Source organism: Cheilinus undulatus, linkage group 15, assembly GCF_018320785.1.
Source record: "Cheilinus undulatus linkage group 15, ASM1832078v1, whole genome shotgun sequence".
Taxonomy (NCBI): Eukaryota; Metazoa; Chordata; class Actinopteri; order Labriformes; family Labridae; genus Cheilinus; species Cheilinus undulatus.
The window spans coordinates 24,129,855-24,153,768 of NC_054879.1; the positions used below are offsets into that span (position 1 = coordinate 24,129,855).

The 23,914-nt window shown below is 39.7% G+C and overlaps 1 protein-coding gene across 17 annotated transcripts in view; it reads right to left on the reverse strand.

The window, feature by feature from the left end:
• pikfyve (phosphoinositide kinase, FYVE finger containing) overlaps positions 1-23,914 on the reverse strand; it is a 54,221-nt gene that overhangs the window by 10,601 nt on the left and 19,706 nt on the right. For 14 of the 17 annotated variants that reach the window (XM_041807026.1, XM_041807027.1, XM_041807029.1 and 11 more), the window contains 20 exons: positions 21,612-21,701; positions 21,354-21,510; positions 20,780-20,937; positions 19,521-19,632; positions 19,150-19,297; positions 18,893-19,057; positions 18,388-18,450; positions 18,170-18,299; positions 14,949-15,129; positions 14,771-14,845; positions 14,198-14,305; positions 13,963-14,103; positions 12,704-12,830; positions 11,747-12,603; positions 9,046-9,444; positions 6,936-7,036; positions 5,054-5,125; positions 4,616-4,787; positions 3,548-3,726; positions 3,275-3,388 (listed from right to left, as the gene is read on the reverse strand). In XM_041807026.1, the coding sequence (XP_041662960.1) occupies positions 3,275-3,388; positions 3,548-3,726; positions 4,616-4,787; positions 5,054-5,125; positions 6,936-7,036; positions 9,046-9,444; positions 11,747-12,603; positions 12,704-12,830; positions 13,963-14,103; positions 14,198-14,305; positions 14,771-14,845; positions 14,949-15,129; positions 18,170-18,299; positions 18,388-18,450; positions 18,893-19,057; positions 19,150-19,297; positions 19,521-19,632; positions 20,780-20,937; positions 21,354-21,510; positions 21,612-21,701 (3,549 nt within the window). The remainder of the gene's footprint in view (positions 1-3,274; positions 3,389-3,547; positions 3,727-4,615; positions 4,788-5,053; positions 5,126-6,935; positions 7,037-9,045; positions 9,445-11,746; positions 12,604-12,703; positions 12,831-13,962; positions 14,104-14,197; positions 14,306-14,770; positions 14,846-14,948; positions 15,130-18,169; positions 18,300-18,387; positions 18,451-18,892; positions 19,058-19,149; positions 19,298-19,520; positions 19,633-20,779; positions 20,938-21,353; positions 21,511-21,611; positions 21,702-23,914) is intronic. The other 3 variants (XM_041807020.1, XM_041807014.1, XM_041807016.1) reach the window with 2 other exon arrangements.

Genomic DNA, 23,914 nt, shown 5'->3' on the forward strand with positions numbered 1-23,914 from the left:
TACGCCATTTTCTCTCTGCCGCTCTGAGCCCTGCCCTTTGGGTTCTGATGACCTCAGTGAGCCAGGGACAAGGTGGAGTATTACGAATAGGCTTAGACACCAGAGGGCAGAGTTTGTCCAGAGAGGAGGTCAGTGAGGAGCAGAATGTGTCTGTGGCCTCGTTAACAGTGAGTGTGAAGGACTCGTTAAATGAGGCTAGTGCAGCTGAGACCTCGTCAGACAGCTGTGCTGGGTCAAGTGACTGAAGGTTTCTGCGGTATGATCTTAATTGAGTAGTAGATTGTTGAAGTTCAGGTAAGCCAAGTGAGAACTGAATGAAGTAGTGGTCAGAGAGGTGAAGTGGTGTTACACTCAAATTAGCCGTGGAGCAATTGCGAGTTAGAATCAAATCCAGTGTATTACCAGCCTTGTGTGTAGGAGGCGTTTGAACCAGTTTCAAGTCAAAGGAGGACAGTAGTGAAATAAAATCAGTAGCCTGGGCTCTATCCAAGTGGATGTTCATGTCACCCATGACAACCAATGGTGTGCCATCATCAGGGATCTCTGAGAGTAACATGTCCAGTTCCACAATAAAGTTGTCCAGGTGACCCCAGGTGGGCGGTATACCACAACCATGTAAGCCTTTATTGGGGCAGTGACCTGTACTGCATGATATTCAAATGAGGTGTTATTGTCCAAGGGTTTGAACTGGCTGAAGTTCCAGCTATGAGAAAGAATAATGCCTGTGCCACCTCCTCGGCCAGAAGAGCGAGGTGTATGAGAGAACACTGCATCAACTGATAGAGCAGTTGGTGTTACAGTGTTCTCAGGACGGACCCAAGTTTCTGTCAGGGCTAGGACCTGAATGTTAGACAGTTTAGTGAGGGAATTGATGAATTCTGCTTTGTTAGCTGCAGACTGGCAGTTCCAGAGGCCAACTGTGATAAAAGGTTGTGGAAAAGAGGCATTCTGCAAAGTGGATAGATTATGCAGGTTTCGTTTTCTGTAACTATTGTGCTTCTTTCTGTTCCCATATATGACTTGTATTTTTTGGTTGCACATGTTGCGTTAGACTGCTGGGGTGCGTTAGACTGTTATGAGGCAGTGCTGCCTGTCTGTGGACTCGCACAGGTAGACTCGCTGGTCTTTACCCAATGTGGTCTTCACACAATTGGGCTTCCACAAGGGCTGACGCTTACGCTGACGCTTCAGCGCAGTCTGTGTACTTATATAGAGAGATATGCCACAGATGTGCACAATTGAGTTGATTGTGCACAGCCGCTAACCGCCCCAGCTGGCAAATTTAGATTCAAACTCTCTTAAAGCTTGGACTACAGTGAAACTCCGCCCCGGCAGTTTACACTTTTAGCAATCAATAGAGGGAGCCACACGCGTCAACTGCCTCACCTATTGTTGCAGAGAGAGTGAAACTAACACGTTCAGCCTAAGCAAAACTGCCAACAACCTACTTCCAACTGAAACAACCAAAAGCAGATTCCTCTTACCAAGTAGCTTCTCCCTTCCTATCTCAAAGATCAGAGCTTGTTCTCAAACAGCCAATCACAGAGAAGAGAGACGCTGATGGTTCATCTCCAGATTCAGACGCAAAACAAGAGCAAACTGCAGGAAGCTGACTAGCTTTACAGAAGTGTGGTGCTTGAAGATTATTAGAGCAATATGATTTGAAAATCAGATTTTGAGATCAGACAGAGGAGCAAATGAGCTCAGTCTGTGCTGCTATTTATTGCTGGAATCCTTTTGTTTGTAATTATCTTTTTTTTTTTTTAACTTTTGGCAGGACAAACAGCTTAAGTCTTTTTCTATGTTCATCTGATTTACTTAAACTTTAGTGTGTTCTAGAGATTGAAGTATTTTTCTTTGTTCATCCTTAAACTGTGTTTCAAGGACTGAAGTGTTACGTCTAAACTACGTTTATATATTGGGATTGATCTGCAAAATTTAATTTGTAAATATCCCCATATTGTATAAACCCCAATATTGTGCATTCCTAGTCAAACTAAGAAACAGAGTAAAGTTTTATGTTCTTATGTGGGCCTTTTTAATAGATTTCTTGCAGGCCAATTCAAAAGGACCAAGGGCCACAGTTGGCCCACAGGCCATAGTTTGGACACCCCTCATATATTTACTGATACTCAGAGTAATAGGAAAATATTCCTTACATTAGTAGAAATTCATTAAACACTGTTAGAGTTTGGTCCATATTGTAGTATCACACTGGGGTCTGATGTTTATAGAGCGAATGTCAATGAACAGACGCTCTTTTCTCTCTAACAGTGTCATGATAACATGAGTACTATAGGAGTTCAACAGTAATTAAAAGAAAATATATCTCCAAATCGCGTCTTTACCCTGACAATACACACAAAGTTTATGCAGTGTGGGCCTGTATTGATCTTCTCCTTCATGCTCCTGTCTCTCTCTCTCTCTCTCTCTCTCCCTCGTACACTGCTGTCTGTCCACGTCATATCGGACCTGTATGCTAAATTGAGACACATATTGTCTTGTTAACCAAACAGCAGCAGCTACGATATTAGAGGAGAAAAAAATGCATCGTTTTATACATTAATCTTTAATCAGAATTTAGCACAGACTGAGCGCTCTGTCCTCCCACTGACAGCCAACTCACTGTGACCGTCAGTGCATTATGCACTGTGCATAACTGGAAAGGACGAGGCTAACCGAGAAGTAAGCTAGTAGATACACGTTTTAACATCGTCTAGCCTACGTGCCTTAAAATAAAACTTGGGATTATAGCAGCGCTCCTCTTCAACATAATGACACCTGTACTGCGTCTGCCCTAAGTCTGCCCTAAGCCTGCCCCGTCTGTTAGAGCAGCAGCAAGTCACTCTCACAGCACCGCGGAGCGTGGCCATTCGCACTCCAGACACACAGGATTGCGCATGACGAGTGGAAAAAACATTCCGCTTGAGTCTAAAATGTACCAGAAATAAGAAAATAAATTGACTGGGCATGAAATTGAAATCTCAAATCAAAGTGGAGTAAAGTTTTTGGGGCAATAAGTCAAACCTAAAGTCTTATCTGCGCACCTCTCTCACTTTGTCATAGCACCTGTGCAATGAGGAGTGAAAACCTCTTAGCACAGACCAATTTTCTCGTAGCATTTGCCACGTATATTTGTTGCACTGTATAGCCCTGGAAAGTATCGGCTGGTGTGAGATCAGCTGATCTTGACTATATGGCAGCACTTGACTCTTGATTCTATTCATGTATCATTATTTACACTAGTTCATATCTTAAAAAGTAATCATTTTACTTTTGAGAGAAGTCCTTCAGGTCTTGCTGAAGGTTGATTTTTGACGGCCCCTGGTTCCTGATGAAGATCTTGGGACGAGGAAGACAGATCTCCAAGAGTCTGACAGAAGTGTAGCTGAAGAAATAAACAGAAAATTCATGTATGACAGAAAAGATGGACCACCCCAAAAATAACAAAACAATGTATAATGCATTTTGGTAACAATATCTAGTGTTCATTTAATTTAAACACTAATTCAGTGGAAGTTGAACACACACTTTAGTAGACACCAACCTAAAAGAAGCCACCATCTGGTTGTAGGAGAAGTACTGGTGGTAGTCTTTGTGGATGGAGTGACCGCAGGGCTCTGCGTTCGCCCTCCTTGTGTACTGATGGCCGTAAAAACGAAGCTCCAGATATTTGGCGAAAGACATCGACCAAGAGTCGTTAGACAGAGGCACCACTGGAGTCACCTTTAAATAGATGAAGAGTTTATTTTAACAGAGGAAAATGCAGCCAAAATAAAAAAGCCTAAAAACAGCACCTTTTCAGTGTATTCATTCAGCTGGTAGAAGATGTTTCATAAGATATGTGGAGTACGTACAATAAATTACGCTGAAGTGCTATTAAGTAAGTGTACTTTGATAGCTCAGCATTTCTGTGTCAAATCAGATGGAGCTTACATAGTCCTAACCTGTTTATGTGTAGTTTCGGACCAAAGTCAAATCCTAAATGGCTGACTGTTCCAATTTTTAGGGGACATTTTTGCCTCCTTGAGTGAGGGTTGGCATGCACAAACTTGCATCAGAACCAAAACTGACTCTTTGGTTCTGATGCACAAACTTGCATCAGAACCAAAGAGTCAGTTTTGCAAATTCAGTGCTCCTTAAATGACTAAAAATTAAAGGTTAGATAGTTTTTCTAATAAAATTAGTTTTGGCCTTTTTGTTCTCTGAAACATCTTAGGCTGGGGAGCATTTTTAATGTTCAGTATTCTCAGACATTTAGTCCTTAGAGCCACAAATTTGTCTGAAGCAAAAACAAGATGATACAAAGTAGGTTTAAAAGACTGAAAGGCACAGATACCACATCAAAAGTGATTGATTACTGAGGCATGAGTATGATATTTGGTCTTAGAAAGGCTTAAAAATCATAAACACCTATCATTACCTGGAAAACATCTGATCTCATTCAATATCAGAAAACATCTGACTTACTGCTTTTTCTGCAAGGTTCATGTCAAATCATGTTATTGGCAAACTGGTAGTTGAGTGGTTAGTCCATGACCCCTATGTACAGGAGGCATACAACTCACAACATTAACTGGAAATAAAGAGCTATGTTATGTTATTTATTGCTGACCTGTTTGCAGATGCGGCACCAGGAGTAGTTGAGGATGGTGTGTTGATAACCGGGCACCGGGGAGTCCAGCTCCTTCAACACGATCTGCACACAGCCGCTGCCGTGCACAAACCGCCGGATGTGATGCACCATAGGAGTTTCACAGAACACGCTGGGGCACTGATAAGACGGTCTGTGGGATATAAATTTAAATATGAAGTTAACCTTGCATAGGGCTAATCAACATTTTAATATCTGACTTCACAGCAGCACTTTTTCTCTACAAACCTGAACTTTAATTTCAAATTTGCTATTCATCCAGTTAAATATTCCTCTATAACATATGCCCGTAGCTTTATGTCAGCTTTGAAGTACCTTTCTGATATTGAATACTTCATCAAAGAACTAAAAATTCACATTTCTAACCACTATTTTAGATGTGTTATTATTTTGTCTTACCTGAAACAGTATCGCTCCAAGAACACACCCAGTGAGAGGTCATTCTTTCCATAGAACTCCATTGTAACAATCCTGTTAGAAAATAATAATTTAATAATAAATTCTATTTGTATAGCACCTTTAAAAACAGAAGTTGACAAAGTGCTTATAACACAACAAGAAAGACAAAACCCCAACAACAGAAGAACCCATAAAAAACTCAGCCAGCATTGTAACCCCAACATTATAAAAACCCAGCAGAACACTATTAAACACAAAATGTGTCAAGTTAGAAAGAAATCATAAAAACCAAGATATGTAACATTCCAGGATAAAAGTAAAGGCCGAGAAAATAAAATCCAAAATAACCCAGACCAATCCAGGCAACACAGGAACCTGATTACATCAAAAGAGACCTAAGGACCAGAAATGTAAGAGCATTTAAAATACTAGGAAGAGATAGAAAGGAATAGAAATCAAAACAGTAAGAATAGAGTAGAAACAACTAAAATGTGTAGAGATTAATGGCATAATACAAAAATTACAAAGCTAGACAGTCAAAGATATTAATTATTATAATAATAATAATCATAATAATGATAATAAGGTAAAACTGATATAGCAGCAAAAAGAGGTGGACACAATAAAAACAGAAGGAGGGGGTAAGAGCTCTAAAATCAAATAGAAGTGGAGATATTGTAATAAAAATCAAATCAAACATAAAACACAAGCAGAGCAGACATAGAGCTTTAAGGTCAGGAAAAAGAAGAAAATTTAAGAGAGAAAACTGACAAAAAGAGGGAGGAGACAGTAAAAGACAGAAGACGACATCACATAAAAGTAAGTCTATAATAATGAGTTTTAAGAACTTATTAAAAAGATGTCATTGATTCTGCATCCCTTCTCTCCTCAGGCAGGACGTTCCAAAGGCAAGGCGCCCTGACAGAGAAGGCCCTGTCACCTTTAGTTTTAGGCCTCGACTTTGGAGCAACCAGGAGGCCCATGCCTGAGGAGCCAAGGCTGCAGTCTGGCTGGTAGGGGTTTAAAAGTTCTGTTAAATAACTAGAAGCCAGGCCCTTAAGTGCTTTAAAAGTGAATAGTAAGACCTTAAAGTCAATTCTAAAACTTACAGGAAGCCAGTGCAGGGATGCTTAAATGGGGGTGATGTGATGCTGTCTGTTAAAACCAGTTAGAAACCTAGCTGCTGTGTTCTGGACCAGCTGTAAGCGAGAGAGGGATTTTTGAGTGATAACAGAGAGAAGAGAGTTACAGTAACCAAGACTGGAGAAGATGAGGGTATGGATGACTTTTTCAAGGTCTGATTGGACGAGTTTTGTTTTTGTTTTGGAGATGGTTTGGATGTGGAAAAAGCATGACTTGACAACTTGATTGATATGGGTGGTGAAGGTAAGGTCTGAATCACATATTACTCCAAGATTTCTGGCTGAGGTTCTGAGGTTTTCTGTAAGGATACCAAAACTGGACTGTATGGACTGTATGGATTGGGTTTTGAGTGTCAAAAAGTATTATTTCTGATTGTGAGCTATTGAGCTGAAGACAATTCTGAGCCATCCAGCTGGTGATATCATGTAGACAGTCTTTTACAGCAGCTAGGCTTCTAGGGTCCTCAGGTCTCAGGGGCAGGTATATCTGTGTGTCATTTGCGTAGCAGGGAAAAGAGACTGTATGATTTGGAAGTATTTGGCCAAGGGGTAGCATATAAATAGAAAATAAAATCAGACCTAAAACCGAACCTTGCGGTACACCACAGGTAAGAGTGGAGGGAGAAATAAAATAAAATAAAATAAAATAAAATAAAATGAAATAAAGGCAGTATGTTTTAAACTGAAATAAATAAAGGTATGAGTATTTTTAATGAAGCTACTGCTAATGATCAGTTTACCAGGGGCTGACACAGGGGTTCGGAGCGTTGTTGGACTGAGCTGACGAGCTGCTGAAGAGAACACACAGCCTCTGATGGTTCACAGGATTCAGGCAGTCCAGCTGAGGAGGGAAAACATCAACAAACAGAATATGACAGATGTAAATAGGAAGAAAAATAATATCACTTTCACTAATGATTTATTTAGAGGCCTAAACACAAAAGCAACAACACAGGGGGTATACTTTCTTTCTTTCTAATGTGCTGTGAGATGGGATGTGGATGGCCATTAATGGTGGTTGTTTAGAAAGGAATTCATCCTCAATTTAGCAAAAAAAAAAAAAAAAAAAAAAAAAAAAAAAATCAGGTATCAAACTATACTCCAACTATACTATAACTGAAGTTGAAAATCACGGGATAAATTTTCTGTCTGAATTATGGTACCTTTAACTCTATTTGTAACCGTTCTAATAACCAGACCCAATTAAATATGTGTGAATGTACCAAGGATGTGGTTCTCTCAGGGTTAATCCAGAATTTCAGATTTATCGACCTAAAGAAATGAGCTTTAGGGATACAGAAAGCATGTTTTAAAAGGTGAACAGAAGCCTAGAACAGCTGTTTGAAATAACTGAATTTACAAGTAATCACATGTCTATTATTTTATCTTCAAAGATCATAAGGTAGATATTATCAAATAACATGACAAAAAAACCCTCTGTTCTCTGATGATGATGATGGAAATTTGAACATCTGTTGAATTACTAAATATCAATAAATAAACCTAGTAGCGTGCCTCTTTTATTGAAAAGACTCCTTTAACTAAAGACAACAAGTGGCAAGCAGAGGTGGGCAGCAAATCTCCTGGGATTTTGAGTCTGGCTCACTACAATCACCACAGGCCACGCTCAACTACCATAGTAAAGCAAGGAGATGCACAAACTTCATTCATTGAAAAAGGATGGCTTTCCTACAACATAATTTCTGGTACTAAACATTTTGAAGTAATTGTCCAAAATGTCCATTAAAGTTGAAGGATTTTACTTGAAATGATGGGACTATTTGCTTCAATTTTTGGGGGGTATTTTCTTTGAAACTTTTGTACTTTTTTATATATATTTGGAAGAATTTGTTTGGAAATTTTCAAGTATTTTCATTAAATTTTCAGCAACATGTTTGAATATTTTGAAGAGTTTCATTGCAAGTCTAAGGGTGAATTTGCATTGAATTTTTGGGGTATTTTCATGGAAATTTGTTTGGATATTATAAGAAATTTGTTTGGAAATTTTCTGGCATGTCCATGGAAATTTGTTAAATGCTTTTGTAGTGTTGAGAAATTTGATTTGAATTTTTGGGGGAATATTTTTCTTGACATTTTTAGGTATTTTTATGTAAAGTTTTGGAAATAAGAACTTTTAAGACTTGGGAGATTTGACTGGGAATTTTGAGGGTTCTCCTTTGAAATTTTCAAGAATTAAGTGGAAATATCTACATTTGTTTGGATGTTTGGGGAAATTTTCCTAATTTTAATAGAATTTGGGTGAATGACTTTGTAATTTTGGGGGAAACTTCAGGGGTCATTTGCTTGAAAATTATTTAGGCTTTATGATAAAGTTTCACTGAAACATTTGGGGAATATTTTAGGAAATTTTGGGGTTCTTCTTACAGGATACTTTAAAAATGTTTAAGAATTTTCGTAGAAGTTTTTTGTTTTTATTTTAGGGAATATATACAAATACTACACCATTCTTCTCTCAATGACTGACGCCATTTCTTAGTGACAGAAGACTCCCGGCAACATCAAAAACATCAAAAACCAATCCAGTGCTGTATTTTCTGCAGAACCAGGAGATTTGTGGACATCATTTGTGGTCAAAACTACTTGCTGATCAGAGACAAGGCTGAGATTTTTAATTTACCAGGTCAAACTGATTCCAAATAAGTAGAAGAACTAAAATTGAATTAATAAAAAAGCACAGGTTTAACTACATGATGTACATTCCTGATTTTACTGTATCTGTCATAACTGTTTTTAAACAGTTATTTAAGCATTGGACACAGTGCTTTTAAGTGTCTGGGATGTGTTTTGAGAATCAAATCTCTTTAATGTTTCTATTTCATCAGCTCTCACCTTTGGAGCCCAGCTCATGTCGTTCTGTTTACCCGGCTTCTCCTCTTCACTATCAGCCTTCACCGGGTGTTTCCCTGTGGTTTCCCCTGTCTTATTCTGACTGCTAACAGGCACTGTAGAGTTGGAGAATGGGTCTGTGGGCTCCCTCTGACGGATTCGTCCTCCTTTTGCTCTGTAGTCCGCTAACATCTTGGCCAGATCCTGGCTGCTGCTCAGCTGCTCCACGATGCGGGTGCTGGTGAGGTTGTGGGAAGGAAGGACCTCGATAGGCCTCGGCTGGGGGGCTCCATTTGTCTGTCCATTGACCAGAGAGGAGGGGGCGGAATCTTTGAGGAGTTGCCGCTTCCTACGCCCATCCAGCTCCTTGAAGTCTTTGTTAAGGAGAGGAGAAAGGTAGACCTAATGGACAGAAATAAAACATCCTAATTATGAAAGTAAAACTCAAAAGAGGTTACAACTACAGTGATCTTTACGTTTATTTTTGTTCCGTTATTTCAAAACAACAAGGTACAGGATAAATCAGGATAAATAAAGTTTTATCTCATTTTGTAAGCTGATTAAACCACTGCAGTCAAAAAGAATCTGCAGCTTTGACAAATATAGAAGAGGTAAAAAATTAGATAAAAAAATCAAATCAAGACCCCATTAGTGGCAAACTCATGAGCATATGTCTTACAGCTTAGTTATGAATCTTCTCTTTCTAACCAGTGTCTGGTAATAAAATGTACCAGGCACTTCCTCTAAAGTTTCTTTTTTTTATCCCATGATCAAGACAAAGCCAAAGATTCTTCATGTTCATGTTATGAATTATGCCATTTCCAGAAAAGCCCCTTTTCTTACACAAGTTTTTAAGTTTATTAGGTTGTGCTTCTAGTTAACTATATTAAAATATAACATGAAAAGGTGATTCAGTAACTCTGTTGCCTCTAAATTCTTTCAAATCAGAGCACCTAAAACCTGCCCAAAATGACTACATTTTTAAATACACTATCCTAAGGTACGTTTACCTGAGAAGCAAAGATGAAAATCTTATTTCAAGATTTCAAGATATAAGAAGGAAAAAAGTGTGCATTCCTTCTAATAAGTAAAAAAATAAATCTTGAAATGAGATATCTCTCCTTGAATTACAGAATCTTACTCCAGACACTAAATAAGTTAATCTTGCTCATTCCATACAGAAAGATTTTTACCTCTTTCAAGAAACTCAGGCCTACTTTTTCTGGCATTTTACATCTTGCAATTGGATGTTTATCTGGACTGATTGGGTGAAGTGTAATAAGATACTTTGGTCTAGAAATCAAACAAATACAATTGCTTTGATTTGAATTTCTAGTGTGATGTGAGCAACTAATCAAAAGGATATTAATATTAAGGACAAGAAATTCAGTGTCATTTGAGGCCCATAATCTGTAAATGTCAACAGAAAAGATGTTGAAAGAAATACATTTAACGCTGGACATTTCAATGAATCCCAATTCATACTGCAATTTTAGCTTTCTACCACCTCGTAAAACAAGATATTGCTGTGCCACATGCCATGTTGTACTCATTTTTTTCATGGCCACAAGGGTACATAACCACTACCTTAAAAAACATGGTAAATTTCATGCATCCTTGCTGGTAACACAGTGCTAGCGAAAAATTTGTCACCCCCTTGTAAAGTGATAAAAGTGACAAAAGATCTCTACAAAGAAAGGTCAATTAAATATGTAATGTAAAATATGTGACTGCATAAATATTCACCCCCTTTAAAGTGACTGACCTAATTCAGCAAAGGTCAAGTCAACTGGTGCTAGTAGTCTCACAGTTAGTGAAATAGGGATCACTTGAGTGCAGTGAATGTGTCTCAAGTGATTCTAGCATAAATACACCTGTGTCTGGAAGGTCCAGTCACTAGTTAATTACTAGCCATGGCTACCATTACACCATGAAGACAAAGGAACACTCCAAGCAACTCAGAGAAAAGGTTATTAAAAAGTGTAAGTCAGGGGATGGATACAAAAACATTTCAAAATCTCTGAACATCCCCCAGAGTTCAGTTAAACCCATCACGAAATGAAAGGAATACGGCACATGTGTAAGTCTGCCTAGATCAGGCCATCTTTACAAACTGAGTGAGTATGTGAGAAGAACACTAGTGAGAGAGGCCACTAAGATACCTATGGATACTATGGAGGAGTAACAAGCTTTAGCAGCTGAGATGGGAGAGACTCTGCATACAACAAATGGTGGCCAGGTTCTTTATTAACTTTATGGGAGAGTGGTGTCTGTACAACCAGACAGAGCTTGAGCAGTTTAGCAAAGAAGAATGGAGTGGAATTGCAGTGTCTAGATGTGGAAGCATGATTGACACCTATCTACACAGACTCAGTGCAGCAAAAGGTGACTCTACTTAATTCTGACTTGAAGGGTGAATGAATATTTATGCAGTCTTAAAATAAATTATATTGACCATAATTGATTTCTGAAATCAATAAAAGGGTAAAACATCCAAGGGAGTGAATACTTTCTATAGGCACTTTCCTGCTTTTAAAGGCATTCAAAATTCTCAGCTGTTGAGTGTTTTAGTTTGATTAATGCATGTGCAGATGTTGAAATCTCTCTGAGTAATCTTGTCAATAATCACAATCTGAATATCCATCAAAATAGCTGTGACTGATTTCTGCCATATAGAAGACGTCCTAATATCAAATCTCTGTACCTGTTCGGGGAAATATTCCCTGCTAGGACAGTGCATTCCTGCAGGCGTGAGGAGAAAAGGTTTCTTAAAGGTGATGAACGGAGAGATACACAGGATGATGTCCTTCAGCTCCTGTTTAAAGACAGCTGAGATGGACTTCAGGTGATCGTCAGTCGAAGCCACCTGCTCGGCTACAAACATCCCCGTGTCGTCCTGCAGAGGGTCTCTGAACAGTCGGGGAGTCGGCGGCTCTTCTCCATCATCAATACTCAAAGACTCCACCTTCATTATGCTCCCCTCCTCCCCCGTCTCCCCCTCTGACTCCCCAATGAGAGTGCTGGAGTCCATCTCCTCTTCCTCCATGAGAAAGGGGGGAGAGACAGTCAGAGGAGCTGGAGGAGGGCTGGAATAAGGGGAGGAGGTCATTGTCTCTGTGTTTCCTGCCTCCTCTTTTAGGACAGACAGAGGAGATTTAAGGCTCTCTCTGTCTCTCAGAGAGTCCAAATCACCATTTTTGGATGAAGACTCAGAGGACACCCCTTCCTCCCCATGATGAACAGAGTCTTCACTCCCTCCATTTTTCTCCTGGCTCTCTCCGTTCGCCTCCCTCCCTCCTTTCTCTCCATCTGCCTTCTCCTCCACTACAGAGGCCACCTCCAGCAGGCAGGGGAACGTGGTGCTTTGAGCCACGCTGGGCGGCATGGCGAACTCATCCATGAGGAATGATATCTCCAGCTGGGAATGGTAGGCCACGCACACCATCAGCATGATGATCTCCTTCACTCGGGCCAACTCGTAGTCAGCAGCACCGCGCAGCTTTATGGAGCAGCCAAGGTGAGCAGGACAGCCCTCGAAGAACATTAGAGTCTTTGCTTCATCTGCAAGGAAAGAAAAAAAACAGTCAACATGTACCCAGCCAGAGTTAAGATGTCTCACAGGTGTATATATTTTTATGTTAAGTTCAGAAGAGTTTCATACCATTAGCCAGGGTAAATGGCTGCAGGTAGAACTTGTGGCAGGTTCCCAGTCGAGGTTTGGTGAGGAGCTGGTCCATAGACATGACCAGGTCTCCTTGAGTCATACGGCTCACCCTGTCCAAGACTTGCTACAAAGAGAGAAGTAAAATGATTAATAGTGGTAAAGACAATTGGACTAATGCAAGAAAATAAGTTATTTTAGCTTCGTGAAATGATCGTGTTTGACTCTGAAGTTGTATGATTCTGCAAATGGATTAGAAAATTCTTTACATCTGCTGTCACAGATAAAAAACACCTTTTTCAGGCAGCATGGTCCTTAGAAAACATCTATTATCATAATTTTTCAGGCTGTGGCGCCTGCTGTTTGAAGTACAACCTCAATTCCCTAAAAAGTTGGGGCACTGTTTAAAATGTAAATAAAAACAACGCAATTGTATTCACATTAGAACACAAACATGTCAGATGTTGAAATTGAGACATTTTATCATTTCATGAAAAATATTAGCTCATCTTGAATATAATGGCAGCAACAGATCCCACAAAAGTAGGGACAGGGCAACAAAAGGCTGGAAGAGTAAGTGGGACTAATGGAAAAACAACTGAAGGAGCATTTGGCAACTAATTAGATTGGTATCAATAACATGACTGGGTCTAAAAGGAGCATTTTAGAGAGGCAAAGACTCTCAGAAGTAATGGTGGGTAGAGGTTCATGTATCTGTTAAAAACTGTTTCAGAAAAATGTTCCTCAACGTGAAATTGCAAAGACTTTGAATATCCCACCATCTGTAGTCCATAATATAATCAAAAGAATCTGAGAATCTGGAGAGATCTCTGAGAGCAAGGGACAGGGCTGAAGGTCAATATTGGATGCTGTTGATATTCGGGCACTCAGGGGCCACTGCTTTAAAAACAGGCATGATTCCATACTGGAAACTACTGCATGGGCTCAACACTTCCAGAAATTACTCTCAACACAGTTCCCGGTGCCATCCACTTAAAGCTGGATCATGTAAAGAAAGACCCTGCTAAAGACGCGTCTTTCCCATTTAGCACCATTTTGATGGAATGCTTTCACCCTGAAGTGGGGCAGAGCCAGCATCATTTAGGCAGACTACCTAGATAGACTGCTCCTATTAATACTCATGACCCATGGAGCATGATCAATATACACTAAATGTCAACAAAAGACATCCGACTGTTACATATAAAACTGTATGCTGGAGTTAGAAACACATTTCACAGGAAAGATATGACACTAACCGGTTTGACGTTGATGACCAGCGTGATGCCGTGCTCCAGCAGCATGTCCTGAGCGATCCGAGACACCGTCTTCTCCACCAACACCAGAGTTGGTCTGACGTCTACGATACGCTGCACGTAGTTCTTCAAAAACTCTCGCTCCTGTGGGAGAAAAACAGAAAAATGTTTCAGTGATAATCAGTGAGGAGATATTTCCTATTTCCTCTGTACTTCATAGTTATTTGGACTCACTGACCTGTAGCACGATGGGGTCGATGCAGGTGAACTTGGTCTCCTCTCGGTACAGATACTCTATGGAGCACTTCAGCAGGAGGATCTTTGGGTTCTTGATGTATGGGTTCATCTGATTTAATAATAGAATCCTTTTAATATTCTGACACTACACACAGCCTGTGTGTAATACAGTATGCCTCTGCCCAGTTTGCCGCCAGATTGTGAGCATATTAAACACATCAGTTATTCTGTTTTTGGCAGCAAAATTACCCATTATAGGCCTTAAACTCAGCTGTTGGGGGAGTGTAGAGTCAAAACATTTACAGGCAGATGATATGGAAGGAGTTGTTTTAGGATTTTAATTTTGGTAATGCAAAAGTACTCCAACAGGTTTCTTTTTTCAGTATGTAATATAATGTAATGAGTTACTTTTAAAGTAATGCTACCCAATACTGACTGGCAAAATGATGCTATGGGCAGATGACAGCTGGAAAATACAATTATAAGGAAATATTGAGAAATTGGATATCATCAAAAAGTTAATATAATACATCTCTTTGCTGTATTTGCGTGGGACAGAAAAGCACGACTCTACCTTCTTATGTGCAATGTTCTTGGTGCAGACAAAGCCGTTTACCACAGCAGAGTCAAACTTTCTTCCTCCGGGAATCTGAAACACAAATGGATAGTATCAATTATTTGATATTGCTGGTTAAATTCAACTAAATTAATGTGCATCCTCGGCAGAAAGTGACATTTGATGAGTGTCTGACCTTCTTGATGTGGACCAACTGTCTGATGTCCATGTCATCGTCACAGTTACGTACATCTGGCCGTACAGTCTGGACCACTTGTCGGACCACAGGGACGATGATATCCCGCCAGGATAGAGACAGAGATTCGCTGTAGAGAAGCTGCTGCAGCAGCGCCATCATGTGGCTGTGGTTGGCTGAGCTGAACAGAAAGGACAAACAAACAAGTCAGATAAAGCCAGTCATCCAGAATATCTGGCAAACAGTTACTAACATAAAAAGAATTTTTAAATAGTGGCAAAAGCCTTCAGGAATTTTGGGATTAATCAGTCCATCAACCCAGATAAATCATCAATATTTTTATTGTACTTTATGTCATATACAGTTGCAAGAAAAAGTATGTGAACCCTTTAGGATTTCGTGGATTTCTGCATAAATTGGTCATAAAATGTGTTCTTATCTTCATTTAAGTCACAAAAGTAGACAAACACAGTCTGCTTAAACTAATACTGCACAAAAAATGATATGTTTTCATGTTTTTATTGAACAAAACATGTAAACATTCATAGTGCAGGGTGGAAAAAGTATGTGAACCCCTAGGCTAATGACTTCTCCAAGAGCTAATTGGAGCCAGGAGTCAGCCAACCTGGAGTCCAATCTAATCCAATGTGATGAGATTGGATGTGTTGGTTAAAGCTGCCCTGCTCTATAAAAAACACACACCAGTTTTGAATTTGCTGTTCTCAAGAAGCATTGCCTGATGTGAACCATGCCTGGCACAAAAGAGTTCTCAGAAGACCTACGATCAAGAATTGCTGACTTGCACGAAGCTGGAAAGGGTTCCAAAAGTATCTCTAAAAGCCTTGATGTTCATGTGTCCATGGTAAGACAGACTGTCTACAAATGGAGAAAGTTCAGCACTGTTGCTACTCTCTCTAGGTGTGGTCGTCCAGTAAAGATGACTGCAAGAGGACAGCGCAGAATGCTCAATGAGGTGAAGAAGAATCCTAGAGTGTCAGCTAAAGACTTACAGAAATTTCTGGCACATGCTAACATTTGTGTTTACAAATCTACAATAAGTAAAACATTAAACAAGAATGGAGTTCATGGGAGGACACCACGGAGGAAGCCACTGCTGTCCAAAAAAAAAACCATTGCTGCACCTTTGAAGTTTGCAAAAGAGCACCTAGATGTTCCACAGCACTACTGGCAAAATATTCTGTGGACAGATGAAACCAAAATTGAGTTGTTTGGAAGGAACACACAACGCTATGTGTGGAGATAAAAAGGCACAGCCCACCAACATCAAAACTTCATCCCAACTGTGAAATATGGTGGAGAGGCCATCATGGTTTGGGCTTGCTTTGCTGCCTCAGGGCCTGGACGGATTGCTGTCATTGACGGAAAAATGAATTCCCAAGTTTATCAAGACATTTTGCAGGAAAACTTAGGACCATCTGTCCGCCAACTGAAGCTCAACAGGGGATAGGTAATGCAACAGGACAACGACCCAAAGCATAGAAGTAAATCTACAACAGAATGGCTTCAGAACACATTTTATGACCAATTTATGCAGAAATCCAAGAAATCCCAAAGGGTTCACATACTTTTTCACAAGTTTGATGGTTTCAGCTCCTTAAGCATTTGCAAATGTTTCCGTTTTTACATATATTGAGTACTAGGGTTGGATATTGTTTGGCTTTTTTCTGATACTGGTGCTAAATTGACACTTCTTATATGGTACTGGTGCTCAAAAAGAACCTGAATCTATACTATTAAGAGACAAAAGGTGTGTTGAAAGTCAGCAGGATAATGAAAGCTGTCTGGGTATTGTGAATGATTTGCAGAAAGATCACTATAAGATGCCATTTGAACATGGGATATGAAAAGGAAACTAGTGTAACTTCACACATAAATCATACACTTTCATGACAAATTTCTTTCCTTTCATTTCAGGTGGCAGGACAGGAGTATCGAAAAAGTATTGATACGTGTTGTAATTTGGTCCGCTAGGTATCAGATGTGTTGGTACTGGTACCATGTCTGCACCATGACTGGATTTCGATATTCATCTCTATTCCATACCTCATGAAATTTGCTGATTGAAATAACAAATTGCTCTTCTAGTCAGACAAATAATTAATATGAAGGATCCCTATAAACTGGGGAAAATTGTTTTGGAAAAAAAATTACTATCAATGGCTTTTACAAGCAAATATTTAGGATTCAAAATTGTATTTGTTCCCTGCAAATTTGGGATTTTGATGCCATAGGGCCATTTCCTCCTAGCTCCAAAATCACTTTTTTTTTCAGGGAAGGGAAAAGAAGAAAACACTACACTTTTCAATCAAACAATTCAAAACTGAATGGTCTTAGTCAGCTTCTTTTGACACTTTTAATTGGTTTAAATCTTGTAAGAAAACACTGGCAGATGTAACAGGTGACCAATAGCACATATTGTTTTTTGTTTTATTGTCTGTTTTAATAGCTTTTTAAATATTCTCTTCAGATATGTTGCTTTTCCGCATTTTTTTTTACGGTGTTAAATTTTTGTTGCTGAAATGTGCTACAGAAATAAATTGCCCTTGCTTTGCCATTTTTCACTAAGATTAAAACAGGAGAGAAAGCAACCACAGTACTATAAATTTTTCCGATATTTTAAAAAGATAGAAATTTAGAATTAGTAATGTATCTACTGTCATTTGCATAAGTTTGTAATATGCTCAGTCACTTCATTGGTTTTTCAGGCCCCTGGGACATCCACAGCATGACCAGGGGCTCCTGACAAACCTACTACCTGCCTGGATGGTACCTTAGGTAATGCCTATTTCCAACCCTTACTCTGCCCTAAAGGTGTCGACTTTATGTTTTTTCAACCCATTATTTTCCCATGCCTCCAAAAATATGCAAGGACATCCAGAGCACAATCAGCAATGTGTCAATCCAACTTCCTGCCTGATAGTACCCTCAGGCAGCTTACTGACCACATCTACACCTTACTTCAGCCTTATTTTTTGGCCCAAATATGCCTATAAGTTCTAAACAGTACTGTATATGAAAATAAAGAATGAAAATAAGAAATGAATATTGTGTTTGTGTGTATTTTTATGATAGAAATCAGTTGGGGAAGAACAAAAGTATTAAATTAAAGTGAAAATGATTCCTGTTCTTGTCAGATTTGACTGTTGCAAATGTGTAAAAGTAAACTGGATTCAGAATACAGTTGTATTATCTCCACTCACAGCAGCCTCTCCATGGCCATCTTCTCCCCGTTCTCCTCTCTGAGCTGATCCAGAGAGCTGTGGTGCCAACCCAGTGGAGTAAACAGCATCTCTTTAGCTTTCTCCTCCACGCGACGGTTAAACAGAGACTCTGTAGGAGGGCAATGTTAAGAGTAAGTTAGAGTAATTTAGGGTTTTTTGTATATTTATATATTACGATGTGCAGAGTTCCGACCTACCTTTAATGAAGGCATCACTTATGACAATGCTCTGTCCACCATCTTCAGATACAAGAATTTCTGCTGAAAGAGGAAGAAGAAGAAGCAGGATTTCAGACAAAAATATCAGCCTCTTATTCACCCTTCTTTTTAATAATTGTTGGATCTTTAAATGTGGACTTGTTTGACTGTTAAAAATCAGTTTATGTAAGTTTAAGTCTGTTCAACTATTAGGTATAATAATGAGAAAAACCTGTTTCTGATAAAGTGCATACCCCATCCATAATATGCCCCTTAGCTCCCACTTCAACTCAAACAACATCATAACCTTCAATAAACCAAAGTTCTGTGTATGCAAGCTCCAGGTAGCGTCACCCCTGACACCACCCACCCGGCCATAATAATATAATATCTTTAAAGGCAGGGCAAATAACCCAAAATAATTAGAGAAATTTCCTTTATTTGAGAATTGAGATCTAGATATCACATCTTAACAGAACCCTCCTTCCTTCATGGTTATATTTACCTTTCTGCTCATTAGCAGCAGGTACGTGCGGGTACTTTGATTGTTTCTTGATGTGGAAGGAAGAAGTGGAAGTCTCCATGTTGAGGTTAATGGAAGCTGCTGAGTCACTGTCCACCACTGACTGGAAACTACTGACTGATGTCCTCTTGCTGGGACTGGCAGAGTCTGGACAGAAATGTTGGTTTCATTCACAAAAACGAAACCAAAGAAACCAAGCTAAAAGGCCTTTATGAGAGAATTATGCTTCATAAACATACTTGGCATGGTGTATTCTGTCTCATCGGCAAGCTGCTCGTTGTCGCTGTCATCAAACTTGATATCTTTGAACCACGACGGCTCTGAGTGTCCCTCCAAAGAGTTGACACTGTCGCTGTCAGGTGACGGTGTTTCTGAGAACTCTGTACTCTACACGCCAGAAAGTGGAACATAAAATTCCTCATTTAAACAGGAATATACATTAAAGCAGTTAAGAGATGGTGTGTGCTCTGGCCTTTTCAGGGGAGAAGACCCTCCTGAATCAGTCACCATCAACGAATGAACCAAAAATTCTTAAGTAAAACTGTTTTATTTCAACATTTATGGGAGCTTTTTTACCCCCAGTGTTAACACATCAGAATAAGGCTGTTACCTGAAGGGGGCGGTAGAGAGCATACTCGTCTCTGAACAGCTGATCGTGGTGGGTGACACAGTCCAGCCAGCGTCCGTCCACCAATGCCTGGCCAATGGCAATAGCCTGAGCCCTGCAAGATAGAAAAATCCTCATGAGATCAACAAAAACAAGATCAACGGCAGCTTTCAAAATGAAAATAAAGATAGATAAGCACAGAAATAATGTTTTACAGTACACAGTAATACATAGTTATTAGAAAACGTATTATCCACAACAGTTTGAACTAGAATGGCCGTCTGAGGCGGCAGACCCACGCTTAAGCAGCACCACCGAGGAACTCACGCTCCCATTGATTACTATGGTGTTCATAATTCGAGGTCCGAGAAAAACCGAACGGGTGTGCGGATCATCACCAAAATCTAACTGATTCTTCCCTGTCACTATCCCAGTATTTCCTGAAAGTTTGGTAAAGATCTGACTTTCCGTTCTCGAGTTATCTTGTACACATACAAACAAAGAAACAAACAAAAAGATACGGAACGCTTTACATATCCCCCTGCCGATTTCATCAAATGAAAGGGTGATGAAAAATAAATGAAACATAAATGGGTTAGGATCAGAGCTAACACTTGCAAGGAAGCATAAAAATCATTAACCTCCTGAGATCCTGCATGTGTATATAAGGACATGACATCGTGGCTTTCCATAAATGCATTTACAACATAGAAATAATTGTAGTTAGTAGAATTTTTGAGATAAATGTCCAAATGCCTAAGCAGCGCCACTGAGGAACTTGCGCTCCCATTGATTACTATGGTGTTCAAAATTTTGAAGTCTGAAAAAAAAAACGAACGGGTGTGCGATCATCACCAAAATCTAATCGATTCTTCCCTGTCACCATCCCAATATTCCCTGAAAGTTTGGTGAAGATCTGACTTTTCGTTCTCGAGTTATCTTGTACACATACAGACAAACAAACAAACAAACGAACAAACAAAGATACGGAACCCTTTACATAACCCCCTGCCGATTTTATCGGCGTGGGTAATAATAATAATAAATTCTGAAGTTTTCCTGTCAATTTAGTAAATGCATGTTCCCCCATCCCTCACTTAACACTGACACCATTTCTGACTGACTGAAGATCCCCAACAACTCACAGCCAAAACATCTGCTCTAAAACTGATCCAGGTCTGTATTTTCTGCAGGAGCAGGGCCTTCAGGAGACTTGGATAAGATGTCAGGCCGAAAATGAAATATGGGAATAAAACAAATACCTGGTGGAGATGGTCCCGTTCCTTAGCAGCCAGTTAACAAGCTCTTTTCCCACAATGCAGTTGGGGTATGTCCTCAGCCAGTATCTGTGGTCCTGAAACTCCATCCCCGTGCTGTTGTTGCAGATTTTCTTCCAGAGATCCTTCAGCTGGGAGGAATCCTGCAGGATGAATGCAGGAAAGCATGAATTTATCAGGGATATTTCTGTAAAGGGCCATTTACACAGTTTTCCATTCTGTTTGAAATGTTTCCAAATGTCTAATGGGATATGATGTAATTGGGTCTTGTGTTAGAATGTGCTACATTCAAGTAGTGTTCAAAAAAGGATGTTAGAAATAAATAAATCTCAAAGTTTGTCGCACTTCTCTTAATAGACAGGCAAACCAACCAAAGAATGACTGTAACTTGCTTAAGAGTTAAATAAATGCTGAAAGCTGTAGATAAAGGTGATTATTCCCTGCTCATCAGCTTAAGCAACACCTTTAGCACAGTCCCACTATCCCTTTATAAATAATGACTGTAGGCGACTCAATCGAAGACATAACTGTCAGTGACAAAGAAAGCATAAACAGCTACCAGCAGGATCTTCCTCTCCTCCTCACTGTGGTCCAGCTTGGGGCCACTCTTTGGGCCGGACACGGCTCGGCTAGGAGGAGGGCTGACTGAGCTGTCGTAGGAAGGCACCAAAGATGATCCAGAGCGGTCCAGAGAAAGGTTGGTCACGCTGGCTGACCTGTGTGGAGACAAACAGGGTTATTTTACACAGCTGGTTTGGACTAACTGTATTGAACAGAGCTGGAACACTTCACATATGTACTCAGAGCAAGTACTGACCTCTTCCTTGCTGGAGATTTGACCACATCCTCTTGCAGCGTGGTCAGACGAGGGTTGAGGCCGCTGCTCTGAGGCTCCTGATGGATCATACTGATGAACACACAGGGGAATACTTATTAATACTTATTTTCTTTATGCAGTTATTTTTACACTTACTCTTTGGTAGCATTTAATTTGATTTATGATCAGTGAATGTTAGCATGCAGAAGAAATAGTTTAAAGAGTAACCAAACCCCAGAGTTTCAGCTGAAGTTCCTGCCTTTAGAACATCATGGGCAGGGCTAGCAGGAGGGAGGGATAAGGCATGCCCTCCCACACTAAGTGTCACCATTAGCCACAAGATCATACAGTCTATGGTGCTTTTAGATTTTATTTGCCATAATCTCATAACTATCTATCTAAGCCTATAAGGTAGGCTTACCCTGTGCTACCTAAGTGTGAAACATAGTTGTGTTATTGTAGAAGACAAAAGTTTGGATGGCATCAACTTGATGTACAAAAACATAGTGTACTGACGATCTCATGGAAAAGAATTACCTACAATTCCAGTGTGACAACAACATCTCCAAGGAAATGTTTAACACCTTGCACACTTCTGTCAGCTTCGACCACTGAAGTTAGTAGACATTTTTTACTGCAGAGGATTTGGATGGATGGGAAATTTACCACTGCAACCAGAGTCACTGAACACAATGGCAGGAACTGTTTAGCTTCAAGGTGACAAAAACTGGCACCATACAGGTTGCCTGCTTCCATATCAGCCAGCAGGAAAAATGAATTGCAGTAGTTGGATTTTAACCTGTACAAGGCAAGTGAAAAGCAATTTTTCCTAAACAATATGTAGAATTCAAGTATTCTATTCTCGAATATCATGATTTAGACCTGAACTGATCAGCAACACTACAGAGCCTGTATAAACTATTCACTACCTTGGATGTTTTATCCTTAATTGATTTAATAAATAAATCATAGTCAATATAATTTAGATTTTTTTCCAAAAAAACTCTTTAATGTCAAAGTGAAAACAGATTTCTACAAAGTAATGCCAACTGAATAAAAATATGTTATGTAAAATAAGTGACTGCATAAATATTAATCTCCTTTAAAGTGACTGACCTAATTCAACACAGGTCCAGCCAATTGGTGCTAGTAGTCTCACAGTTCAGGAAATTGGGATCAAGGTCCAGTCACTAGTTAATCGGTATTCATGGCTACCATTACACCATGAAGACAAAAGAATACTCCAAGCAACTCAGAGAAAAGCTTATTGAAAGGTGTAAGTCAGGGAATGGATCCAAAAACATTTCCAAAGTTCTGAACATCCCCCCGAGTTCAGTTAAATCCATCATCAAGAAATGGAAGGAATATGTCACGTGTGTAAATCTGCCTATATCAGGCTGTTCTCACAAACTGAATGACCTTGCAAGAAGGAGACTAGTGAGAGAGGCAACCAAGACACAGATGACTAGTCTGAAGGAGTTACAAGCTCCAGCAGCTGAGATGGGAGAGACTCTGCATACACCTGTTGGCCGGGTTCTTCACCGGGAAAAGCTTTATGGGAGAGTGGCAAAGAGAACACCACTGTTGAAGAAAACCCAGATTAAAACTGGACAAGAGGTTCACCAAAAGGCATGTGGGAGACTCCATGATCAAGTGGAAGCAAGTTCTTTGATCTGATGAGATCAAAATTGAGCTTTTTAGGCCATCAGACAAGACAACAAACACTGCACATCACCACAAACACACAATCCCCACTGTGAAGCACGGTGGTGGCAGCATTATGCTGTGGGGATGCTTCTCAGTTGCCGGCCCTGGAAGGCTTGTAAAGGTAGAGGGTAAAATGAATGTGACAAATGTGACAAAACACAGGACAAATCCTTGAAGACAGTCTTATTCAGTCTGCAAGAGAACTACAGCTTGGGAGATTTATTTTACAGTAAGACAATGAGCCGAAGCATACAGAGCAAGCGACACAGAAATGGTTTAAAAAGAACAAGTTGAATGTTCTGGAGTGGCCGGGTCAAAGCCCAGACTTCAATCCAAATGGCTGGACTTGAAAAGAGCTTTTAATGCCTCATCTCAACCTGACAGAGCTTGAGCAGTTTAGAAACAAAGACTGGAGTAAAATTGCAGTGCTCAGATGTGCAAGCCTAATCGAGACCTATCAACAGTGCTGTGGTTGCAGCCAATGGTGACTACTAAATACTGACATGAATTACAAATTACATTGACTGATTTATAAAATCAATAAAAGTGCAAATTAATCCAAGGAAGTGAATACTTTTTATAGGCACTTTCAATAC